The 12,003-nt window shown below is 52.7% G+C and overlaps 1 protein-coding gene across 3 annotated transcripts in view; it reads left to right on the forward strand.

Annotated features, from left to right (window-relative positions):
- Lamb3 (laminin, beta 3) overlaps nucleotides 1-12,003 on the forward strand; it is a 55,469-nt gene that overhangs the window by 13,099 nt on the left and 30,367 nt on the right. Inside the window, exons 1-4 of one of the 3 annotated variants that reach the window (XM_005404542.2) lie at nucleotides 7,941-8,020; nucleotides 8,363-8,801; nucleotides 9,896-9,961; nucleotides 10,726-10,880. In XM_005404542.2, the coding sequence (XP_005404599.1) occupies nucleotides 9,931-9,961; nucleotides 10,726-10,880 (186 nt within the window). In that variant the 5' untranslated portion in view covers nucleotides 7,941-8,020; nucleotides 8,363-8,801; nucleotides 9,896-9,930. Of the gene's footprint in view, nucleotides 1-7,940; nucleotides 8,021-8,362; nucleotides 8,802-8,849; nucleotides 8,989-9,895; nucleotides 9,962-10,725; nucleotides 10,881-12,003 lie in introns of those variants that run through there. The other 2 variants (XM_005404541.2, XM_005404543.2) reach the window with 2 other exon arrangements.

A 12,003-nucleotide genomic window follows, 5' to 3' on the forward strand; every position in this document is an offset into this window, starting at 1 on the left:
GGGAGAATCCCTTGCTCTCACAGCAGAGCTGCCTTCCCTTCCAAGGCCATGTGTCCTGGTTGGTGCAGCAGCAAGATGGTAGAAGTCACTGAGTGACAGGTGGAGGAGGGGACTACTCCCCTACTGCTGTCTTGCACATTACTTTGTGTGAACAACAAACACACTTTTTGTCAGAGGTACATTCCGTTTCTGTCCAGGAGTGACAGGTCCCAAGAACAAGGTATCCGCAGATGAAAAGAAAAGTAAGAGAAACAAGAAAAACAAGAGAGGCATAATTCTGGGGTCAGAGGACTTACAGCCTCTTGGACGGCAACTTTGATACCAATCTCAGTCACGTTTTATTGAGCGAGAACCAAGGGTGTAGCTAGTACAAATGGGTGGATACCAAACATTTTAGCAGGGATTAAAGGATTATCCTCCTCCACATGTAATGCAACACACGCCTGTAATGCCAGCATTTGGGAGGCTGAGACAAGAGGATCATAAACTTAAGGTCAGTCTGGGTTGTACAGTGAAGCCTTATTTTAAGAAACCCTAATAATTATAAACAAATCATTGTGTGTCCTCAGTGCTTTCTCTAACTGAAGAATGTACTTCTCCACAACTTTTGTTGTGTTAATAGGAGATTTTATTATTGCAGCATATTATAGTCTTAAACATTCACTCTGTGATTTTGGATGAGCTACATAAAAATATGGAAGAGTAAGAAGAGGACAATAATTTGTGTTTCTCAATGAGACATCACAAATGACTGCAGTGATAAGGGAAACGCTGTACTGCTTAGAATGGAGCCTTATACATAGCAAAGGTTGGAAAAATATTTTATTTTCTTCTAGTCTTTTCAGAAAATACATAGCTGTTTCTTTTTAGAGTAGCGTTTAAAGAAAGGAGTGGATACAGCCTAGGAGAAGCACATGTGCAGTCTCCAGATGATGGATGCATACACTTATTTCTGGTCTTCCACCGAGAGGAGCCTGTGACAAAGAGACCCAGGCTCAGCAGGAGCCATGATGGTGTCAGGGCATCTGTGTTCCCTGCGGAGATCCTATTTTAGATACATGACTGACAGGTGAAGATGACCATATTAGGAAAAGTTTAGAAATCAGGATGAACAACCTACTGCAAGTGAACTTGCCAGATTTTAGCAAATAAAAAGTCAGGAAGCCCAGTAAAATTTGAATTGTGGATAAACAATGAATAATAATTTATTGTAGGTATATCCCTATAATATATGAAGCTACCTTATACTACCACAGTATTCCTAGTTTATCTGGGGTTTAGAGTTAGCTGGCATTCCTGTATTTTATGTGGCAGTTCTAGCTACAGGCAGCTTGTGATTTCTTGTTGGGGATGGTGCACATATAAGAGGGAGAGCTGGAGGTGTGACATCACCGTCATAATCACACATGTACAATTATACTTGAACAGTGTGAGGTGCTGGCGATATAAGTTTCTGAGTGAGCCGTGGGGAAAATCAGAATCAAGTGGCCTTATCCTGAGAGAAGGAACTTTGTTAGTAGCGTTAGTTGTCCCTTAGTACCCTTTTAGTTGGTAATTAGGTGGTAATTTTAGTTTTCCTTGCTTCTCTCTCCGCCAAGTGTATATCAGTGAGAGCTGATTTCATTCTTTGTGGTCTGCTCTAATACAGTCATGAGGCAGGAAGGGCAGATGCAGGCTGTTACACGTCACAGTTTGTGACCTCCCTCCCACTCCTCCTTCTTTCTTTCCACCCCATCAGCGTGCAGCTTTACCAAGGAGCTCTGTTGAATGCACTGCTGACATAACACGCCTAACGGCCCCTGGAAACTACGCTTTAGAAAAGGAAAACCACATCTTACAAAATCTACAGCTGTGTAGGAAACTTGCAGTACAGGCTGTCCAGAGGTCGGACTGTGGGTCAGTGGAGGAGGCTCAGGTGGAGGCCCCAGGAGGGGAGGTAGGGGTCATCGAGGTGACTTGCCGTAGACACAAGTCACGCTCCTTACTGTTTCTCACTGTGGCTGACTCTCACTGTAGAAGATAAGGGAACACAGAGAAACATCAAGAGATGGAAAATACATTTGTTGGATATTCTCTACCCGAGTTTTTTTCCTTTGGAGTTAAGTAGGTTTTATGCAAATTTGCCTCCCCACAAGCTTGTGCATTTTTCACAGCTGTGAAAACCTATTTGTCAGTATTTTAGATCCAAAGCGGGTCAGTTTTGAGTTTCATTCTAAGGGGAAAGAACTAGCTGGCTGAGCACCCGTTCCCCTGTGTGATGGCAGACCAAGTAGGCTTGGACGGGTGAAGGCAGAAGCCCCGGGAAGAAAGGCTTTTTTCTCGAGGGCCTCAGACGTGCTAGGCACTCGTGTGCTCCCTGTGCACTGCTGTGCAGCCTTGCACTGACTGCGATCTTTATCAGGTGCTGGACCCTGGTTTTACTGTCTCCTGAAGGCAACACTGGCTCCTTCGCCCTCTGCCTTGTGTGTTTGTAAACACTCCCTCTCTTGCCACTGCCCATTCTTCTGCTCCTGTCCAGGGAGGCCAGGTGCATAGCCCCATCCCTAGACCAAGGAGCAGGCTGCTCCAGGGGCTCTTTTCCCTCTGGTCCAGGTCATGGCCCTTGGGCAGTTTGCCACCCCCAGGGAACAGGGTGGATATGCAAGGGGCCTGGGGCTCTCCAGGGGAGAAGGGGAGCAGCTTAAGTGAACTCACTGCCTGGCGCATGAGTTATTACACATCTGGGTGGAAGTGCCATTTACAGAGCAGGTGCTTCGTTGAGTTACACCCGCCTTGTTGCCTTGATCTTCACAAGCTCTGTGAGGTCGATTTGTCATGATTCTTCCTGCAGGAATGGGGCTTCTTGGGGCTGTGGATTTAGCTCAGCAGCACAGCGCCTGCCTGGCAAGCTCAAGGTTGTGAGTTTGATTTCCGGTACCAGAAAAAAAAACAAAAAAAAAAAGGAATGGGGCTTCTGGAGGTTGATAAGGGCTCCAAAGCCACCCCGCTGGTGAGTGTAGAACTGCAGCTGAGCCCTCATCCCTCTCACTGTGAATCTAGGCTTTTAACTACTGTCCTAAGGCACCACCGCTGAGAGCAGAGCATCTTAGAACCTGGCTGTGCCTCAGACCCTGCCTTCCTCAAGGATTTGTTAAAACATCTGCAAGCCATCGAGATTTCTGGATGATGTCTGGCCTGGCCTTGGCCTATGAGATTTTCAGTTCTTGAAGTGACCCTGAGGGGCAGTATGGGTGAGAACCAGAAGGATCCAACTCCTTTATTTGCAAATGCTGAAAGTCAAGCCTGCAGAGCTGTGTCTCCAAGGAGTTTTGGGGTTTGGGTTTTTTTGATGCTGGGATGGGACACAGTGCCTAGTGCATGCTAAGTATGTGTTCTACCCTTGAGCTACCTGCAGAGCTCCAAGCCTTTCCAAGGTTTTGCTTCTGCTGAGAAGCAGAGGTAGAGCCAGGTCCAGTCCCACATGCACAGATCCCAGCACTGTGGGAGGCGCTGACTAAAAGCTCTTCAGTGCTGCAGCTTCCAGACAGGCAGCCAGCTGCACCTGTGCTGCCTCCCAACAAACTGCAAGAAGCTTATTTTTTCATATCAGCCCTCAGACTCCAGTGTGAACACTAGGACTTGTAGTTTGTCTCCCTATTGGCCCTTTCGTGGATATACTTAGGATTTTAAAGTCCTGGGGGCAGCCCTCTGATAGCACAGGGAGCAGATCTCAGGATGCGAGCGCCCCACCTCACCCTCGAGCACGCTTTGGCACCCCTCCCTGGATGTGCTGACTGCCCAGGGGCTACACATAGAAAATCCTTGGCTGAAGTTCATCAAATCTGGACTCAGGTCCTGAGAACCCGATTCCCAGAGGCCAAGGGCTGAGCAGAGTAGAAGTAGAGGGGTTGGGGGGTGGAGGAGTGGCAGGCAATGGGCTGGCCTGTCTGCTGCAGGAAGGCTGGGAACCTGGAAGGGTGGAGGAGGCAGGAGCTTCCAGATATTCCTCCCTCTTTTCAGAGAGCCAGCCAGCTCTGGGTCGACCCTGGAGCGGTCCTGGTCAGAATGTGGCTCTGCCAAGCTGCGGATGACACTGAGCTGTGCCTCTTAGGAGGGTGGGCCATCTGGGGTGCACTGTGAGGGACACAGCAGGTGGAGCGGAGGTGCTGAGGTGCCAGGAGCCTGACCTCTAGCAGGGGATCCCTGTGCTTTGGTGAGGGAAGTTGTGTCAACCTCTCATCAGGCGCTGTGCTTAATCTGTCCCACTTCGTCATGGCTCCCTGTCCCATACTCCCTGTCCCACACTGTCTCTCCACCCTCCTTGTGCTCCTGCTGTCCAGAGCAGCTCCCTGTCAGTGTGAGAAGGAAACCATGCCGCCAGAGGCTCTGAGAGGAAGCACTGAGGCAGCACCTGCTGTGTCTGGGCCCTCACAAGAAGAGGTGGCCCTGGGGGGGACCTGGTGGTGTCTGGTCTAGATGTTTCTACAGCACTAGCGCCACCCCAGGAGACACGGCCAGAACGAGTGCTCTAAAGGTTGGAACAAGGGCACCAGCAGATTTTGAGATGTGATGTCTGGGCACCGTTTGGGAGGTGTGAAATCCTGAATCTCTTGGAATTTCACTGGCCATTGGGGACTAGTGAGGGTGGAGGTGGGGAGCTCAGGAGATGGGGAGCATCTCCAGGTCCTGGCGGCCGTTAAGAACATGAGTGCTGGAGCTCTGAGCATCAGTTCATGCGCCTCATTTTTGTCGTCTGCAAAGCAAGGACACCCAGTGTCAACCCTCTTTTGGACATGGTGGGCATGAAAGGGATTAACACACAGAAAGGACCTAGAATAGTGCCTGGCACGTGGAGGGTGCTCCACCGCCGTCAGCTGCAGTTATTATCAGCTGACTGCCCAGGGTCTGCAAGACCTCAGGCCCAAGCATGGGCATGGGTGTCCGCTAGGCAGACATTCAGGTTGGGCAGGTGAGGGTGAGGGTGAGGGTGAGGGAGAGGTATGGTGTGGAGTGAAGTCACCGGCATGGCAGTGGCCTCAGGCTCCCCTCTGCCTGCTATAGGACACCTCTTGTAGGCCACTGGCTCTCATCTGTCTCTCAACTTTCCAGGCCGAGCTTTTTCTCTGCTTCCTGGGGGAGCTCACAAAAGAGGTGCCCGCTGTCTGGACACTCAGAGTGCAGGGCCACGCCAGCCTTAGTCACATGGACATTGCCAAGGCTGTTGCTGGAGCCCACCCTGTCCCACAGGCGAGGACTCAGCCGTGACTCATCGTGTGCAGATGGTGCTGAGCCTTAGTCACTGGCGCCCCTTCCTTCACGCCTGAGCATCACAGCAGGAGCAGGCACCCTTCTCCTCTCCCAATCTGTCCGCCTTTCCTTCCTCCTTCCTCCTTCTTTTTATTCCTGTTCCTTGATTGCTCACTGATCAGATCTCAGCTGATCACCTGGCAGCTTACATGGCTTGAGCCCAACAGGTGGGTAATGGAGGCAACAGCTTCTAATTCTACCCTTGAGGCCCATCAGAGACACTGCCAGGGGTGACAGGCAAAGGAAGCTATCTTGCTCACATGGTGACACTTCTGTAATGTGGGTTAGGTGCCTGGAGAAAAGACCCCACTGTAGCTGGCCAGTGCGTAAATTCCCAGTGTTAGGAACTTGTTCTGTGCCTCTGTGGAGATGCAACTATGCAAAAACGGCATGAGGGACTCACTAAACTTTATCAGTCATTGATACTTCAGTGTGGATCCATTCATTTCACAAGTGTCAAACACCTAGCATGTGCCAGACAATTGGCAAACCACAGTGAACAAAACAGACAGTCATCCTTGCTTTCTTGAACCTTGCCTTTTTGTTGAAGGACAGAAAGTAAACATGACAAGTAGATAAACTACGTAATTGGGTTGAAGGTGGTAAGTGTTGTTAAAAATACGCCATTAAAAAATTAAAATCCCACCAGTAACATGGTAGGTGGGGTTGGGAGTGCGAAGGGTGGGGAACAGATTCATGCCTGGCAGGGAAGTTGTTGGTAATTTTACATGGGGCAGTCAGAGTGGGCCTCAGTGAGCAGTGAGGATTTGAACCGACTTAAAACACACAGTGACGCTTTGAAGCTGTGCAGGGGATGAGCGTCACCAGCAACAGGAACAGCTGCAGGACAGAAGCTGAAAACAGAAGCAGGCCTGGCAGTGTGGAAGCACAGCAGGAAGCCTGTGGCTAGGGCCCCAGAGGCAGGGAGAGCAGAGGTAGAGAGGTAATGAGGGTCTCACGGACTCATGGCCAGGGCTCTGGGTATGTTTCTGTGTGTGCACACGTATGCACGGGCACACAGAGTTCTAGGCAGGGAAGTAAGTGGTCTGTTGTGTTTGGCTTTGGCTGAAGACCAGTGAGAGGCTGTTGCAGGAGTCAAGGGAAGATAGGCTCATCCAGGAGGGTTGAAGTAGAATTTGCTGGGAGACTGATGTGGATGCAAGAAACACGCAAGTCAAGGATGACTTCACCAGCCGCTCCTGCACATGAGGTCCGACGAGCCCAAGATCCGTGGAGGTGAGCGCTTGGAGCAGGAAGGTGGCTGGCAGGGAGGGAGAGGTGAGGAGCTGGGATACTCAGGCCATGTCCCCTGCTCTCCATTAGCCCTGGCTGGACCCTTGAAGAGCCGTGGGCTCTAGCATAGGGTAGTCATCTCCGAACACTGTGGGCCTTGACACCCCCAAAGCTCGTGCTGGCACCTGCACTTCTTGGGGGACTGGACTTGGACTTGGAAGTGATCAAGTGATCGGTGACCCTGAAGGGTGATGCCATGCTTGCAGGTCTGCACAAGCAGCTTCCTGAACTTGAATGGGGAGTGTGTCCCCCTCTTTGCAGAGCAGGTGACGCTTTACTTCTGTGAAGCCAAACTGCTAGGATCTGCCCCAGCTTGTGCAGTCTGAGACACCAAGTGCCTGGGCTCTTGGTCTCGGCAAGGGAGGAAGGGAGACTGACAGGGTCCCAGCCACTCAGGGTGAGGTCCACTGCCTGCATGTCTGGGATTGCGACACCTGCCTCCCTTGGCTGAGTTAATTATTATTGAGCTCTTTGTCACATCCTCTGGTGAGGGGTGGAGGATGAAGGTTTCCTCTTGAGTTCAGGGAGCTGGGGGATTGGACGGAAAGAGACCCCAAGGGGGAAGGCTCACAATGCAGGAGTGTCAGTGGGGGCGCTGTCCTGCAGGGGCCTGGACAGGGTCTCCTTATGTTCTGTCGAGTGGGCAAAGGGAGGCTGTTTGCACTGACCTCTCATTGCTGAGCTGGGCCCGATTTCATCGGCATGCTTACAGGGGAAAAGACAGTGTTTATTAGAGTCTCTGCTATGCATCTAAACAGCTTGCTGCCCGTTTGCTAATTTCAGCTTTCCCCCACCATTTGGGCTTGTGCTGATTAGAAGCCAGGAGTCAGACAGCCCCAGGTGAATCCACGGAAACCTGCATTTCTCCCCTCAGGGTTCTCACATCAAGTTCTTGGGCATAGCCTTCCTTCCGATGAGACCCTGGCGATGCTGAGAGAGGTGAAGGGTCTCCTCTACATTGTGACTTGGAGGCAATAATGTTCCCAGATGCTGCAGTGTAGCTCTCCAGGGCCGAGATAGGGACTGAGTCGCCTCCTAGGTCTCCTGAAAGGCCCTCTGGCCCAGGCTGGGGAAGAGTGCTCTGAGAGCCGCACCAGTAAACCGGACCTGTTTCTGCCCTGTGTGGGGGCTCTCAGTGCAGGGCCAGGAGCCGCCTGGGGTCCCACAAGGGGAGCTGTGTTCTTGGGGCTGTTGGGGTACTGGCCGGAGGCTGCTGTGACTTTCTTAGTCCAGCTGTGCCTCAGCCTCACCTCTGCCACTTGCGGTCAGGGCTGTTTTCCGGCCCTCCGGTCAGGCATTCCTGCCCAGGAGGGTGGGGCTGGGAGTCCAGCCCGCCAGCAGCTGGGCCGTGACTCACAGGCAGTTACCTGTCCTCGGGCTGCCTGCCAACCCTCCGAGCTGAGCTCCTCTGTTCATTCCTGTCAAACTTCCTTGGGGTGAGGTGAGCTTTGAGCCCCTTCCTGATCCATTTACTCATCCTCCAAATTCCCCGAGAACCCAGGATCTTCCATTTTTTTCTCCTGCAGAGGGGTCTGGTACTTTCCAGACTTCTGGACATTTGGGCCTCACGTTCCAGGCCACTGGCATAGGTGGGGCTTCACTGTGTACAGGCTCTGGCCTTTGTGCCTCTGCTTGATCTGCCCATGGTGGTCCAGGACACTGGAGGGAAGCTGACCCCTCCTGACCTTGAGACAGCGCCAAGTGCCGTGCCTGGTAGCAATGCCAGTCCCCCGAACCTGCTTTCTGATCGACACTGAGATTTGCCTGTGCTTTCTGTTTGCAGCGGCCCACTCCAGCCCTCCGGGCACCTACTGGCAGGTGGACACCGTGGAGCTTGCTTCACAGCCTCCCGGGATGGCCCACTTGCCCAGTCCCGCCTGGGGTGGGGTGCAGTGACGGCAGATGGGCGTGGTGGCTGCCAGCCTCCTGAGGCCCGCCTGCTGTGGGGCTACGCCCAGCCAGGGAGTCTCCAGAGCTGAAGTTGTTGTTTAAAACCTGAGAGCCAAGAGAGGAGACCCCCACATTTCAAGGGAGCTCTCGAGAAGCCGCCGGAGAAGGAGCAGCAGCAGTGCGGGCAAGGTACAAGGTGCTTTACCTGCCTTTGTCTGCCCTGAGGGCCAGGCAGGGAGAAGGGCTGGCCTCAGGTGCCTGGGGCCTCAGGGCAGGGCCAGATTCATTCTTGGTCCTAGGAGCTCCCCGGAGTGACCTCACCTGTGAACTGGGTGAGTGTTTGGATTGCTTTTTCCTGTTTCATAAGTGCTCAGTGACTTAGAAGAAAGCACTTTCAGATCGGGGTGAGCACAAAAGAGAAGTGGGGCAGGGAGCTGGCCTGGCTGGGAGGGCCTGTTGGGGGAGTTTCCAGCCCAGGCTTGGGAGTGCAGAGAGCGTGCTGGAGATGGAAATCAGGAGGTGAGTCTGTCTCTTAGGCCATTGCCAGCCACAGGACCTCAGGGCCACGGTCCCCAAGCTGGACTCTTGCCTCTCCTAGGGGTATATTGGATGGAGGGGTTTTGAAGCATTAGGATTAAAGGTGCCAGAAATGCTCGCAGACACAGCTCTGTCCCTGCCCTGTTAACCCCACTCCTGCCCCTCAGCCAAGGGAGTGTGTTTCTCTCCTGGGGCAGAGCTGGCGTCCCGTTGGGCAGAGGCACAGTGTAAGAGCAGACCTGGAGTTTGTCTGCCTCCAACCCAGGATGTGGCTTTTAAGCCTCCATTTCCAGCTCCCTTCAGAATCCTGGCTCATAATTGGAGACATTTTGGGCTGCTTTTAGTTCAGATGAAATCATCTCTCACTTTTCTTAAAACTGCCAGTTCTGTCTCTCTCCCTCCTGCATCCTAGCTACCTGCTTAGCCTGGACTTGCGGTCAGCACAGCCTCAATGTCCATGGAGCCCTGGGCGACACTGGAGACTTTTGGATGGCAGGAAAGAGCTTGCCTCAGGCCCTCAGCCATGCCAGCCTTTCACTTTGGGGCCTGTGGGCTGGGCTGAGGCTGCTGAAATGAGCCTTTGGGCCTCCATGCAGCTCTTCTCCTGCAAAGGACCCTACCCCTTCCATCTCTTCGTGTTGTCCTTGGGGCCTGTGGGGTGGACGGGGTTCCCATCCATTTCAGAGGACAAAGCTGAAGCCTGGGAGGAGATATCTGAGTGGCGTGCTAGCCGAGATGGGGATGGGGGTCTACACATGCACTTGCTACTTGGGAGTGGCTTCAGTCCCTGGGTAACTAGGTAAAGACTCTGGAGAACATGTGAAGCCAGAAGCAGAAAAGGAAAGGGGTGAATGCATTGTCTTACCCAGGCTGCTTTGCTCTGTCCCAGGTGAAGGCCTTCTGTGAGAATCACCCCATTTGCTGATGATGAGGGCACTCCTCCTCCTGTGTTTCGGTGAGTGTCCCTTCCCATTCTCCACAACCTGTTATATTGCAGGGAGGTGATGACCAGAGGTAGGAGTTTACTGAAGTGTGAGCAGCACCTGTCATCCCTAAGGTTTGGAGCACTTGTCCAGTGGGGCTACATGTTAGGGTTCCCCACTCCTTTGGGCCCATGGGCAGAGGGTTCTCTGCCTCTCACATCTTCCTACTCTGTCCGTGGGTGGCTGGTGGTTTCTGAGTGCTCTACACTGTGATATTCCCAGCATCTCTCTCCTGCTGTTTCTGTGGCTAGAGTTCTCCACTTCCCACTGGACAGCAGCTGGGTACTTCCAAACCATGGCTGGGCCAGCTTTGCAGATAAAGCAGTAGAGAGAACCCCTCCAGTGTTCCACAAATGGCCCTGCATCAGCCCATGTCAGCCCTCCAGGCTGTGCAGAGGACACTCTGCAGGTGAAAAGGCCGTAGGCCGCATCCTGTGGACTCCGTGTGTCTCTGACTTGACTCTGAAAGCCACATGTAGATGCCACATTTCAGGACCATGTGTAGTTTTTGGTTGTGAATGTTTCTTCTCTCCTTTTTAAGTTTGATGTTAGAGGAGAAGATCAAACTTCCTCACCCAGCAGTATCAGGACTGCATTTACGCCTACCAACTGGGAGTGGGAGCATGAATTAAGAAGGTCCAGTCCTCCCATACGGCCAGGTCTCCCAGGGCTGTCGGGTGCCTGTTAGATCCTCCTCTCTCTGGGCTGCCCCCACAGTACCCCCTTGTGATTTCAGCCTTGCCTGTCCTCCTGCGTGCCCAAAGAGCCTGCTCCCGGGGGGCCTGCTACCCGCCTGTCGGAGACTTGCTCATTGGGAGGACCCAGTTCCTCCAAGCTTCATCCACCTGTGGGCTGACCAAGCCTGAGACCTACTGCACTCAGCATGGAGAGGTAGGCCCTTTGACCATGGCCTCCAGGGCTGCAGAAGGGTGGGATGGGGCGGGGTGGGCAAGCCTGCTCTTTATTCATAGAATACTTAAAGCGTAATTGGTATACGACAAGCCCTATGCATGAGGGGGCTGCAGCAAGGAAAGTATAAAGCCAGATTCCTGCCTCACGGAGTTTACATGTTGATAGAGCAAGAGAAATTAACTTAGAATTCACTGAACAGCTCCTTTCTCTCTTTCTCTGGGTAAAGCTGGGGCCTGCTCTCAGCTCTTGCATAGCCAGTGGCAAAGGATGGGCTTCTAAGTCTTAGAAATAGGCAGAGGGACAAATATCAGTCTCCTAAGTGTGCAGGGTCTGATGTGCCTCTTTGATGGCAAAGCTGAGGTTTGGAGCACGGGAGCTGGGCCGTGTGCATTGGCTGACCCGAGTGTGCCACGCCCCTCTACCGCCACCCTCTGTTTGACTGTCTTGGAGAATGGTGGGGCAGAACACGCAGGACAATATATGACTTAGGCTCGAGTTTATCTTCTGTGTTTGGCCCCTGTCACCTGTAAAGAGCCGACTTTGTTTATCTGCCAGCCTTGGTGGCTCACACGTTTCACCAACCCAGGCAAAGAGGACACAGTCACATTGGTGAAGGACACAGGTCAGTGGGACAAGTGATGCAGGGACTGTAGGTTATCAGGGAGGGTCAGAAACGTGGGTTGAAAAGGAACTGAATGCATCTAGGAGCTCAGTGCTGGGATCTATTTTGATTAAAATTGCTTGGCTTTTTCAAAGAACTGTATACTTTTTCCTTCTCATTGCCTCTGAACTGTTTGTGCAGGAACTTTGATTTTCTTTTCTTTTCCCTTTTGACAAGGTGGGGTCCTTTACTCCTTGTGTTTACCACAGATGAAGCCACTGGCTGTTTTTCACCTCCTGGTTGCCTCCTGGGCGACCTTGCTCCCCTCAGAGCAGGCTTGCTCAGGGACTGGCTGAGGAGTGGCTGTTTTTCACCTCCTGGTTGCCTCCTGGGCGACCTTGCTCCCCTCAGAGCAGGCTTGCTCAGGGACTGGCTGAGGAGTGCTTGGCTCGACACCCTGCAGCCTTTGGGGGAAGAGACAAAGGGAAAGAAAGCTAGTGA

Source organism: Chinchilla lanigera, unplaced genomic scaffold (genome assembly GCF_000276665.1).
Source record: "Chinchilla lanigera isolate Chin_1 unplaced genomic scaffold, ChiLan1.0 scaffold00088, whole genome shotgun sequence".
Taxonomy (NCBI): Eukaryota; Metazoa; Chordata; class Mammalia; order Rodentia; family Chinchillidae; genus Chinchilla; species Chinchilla lanigera.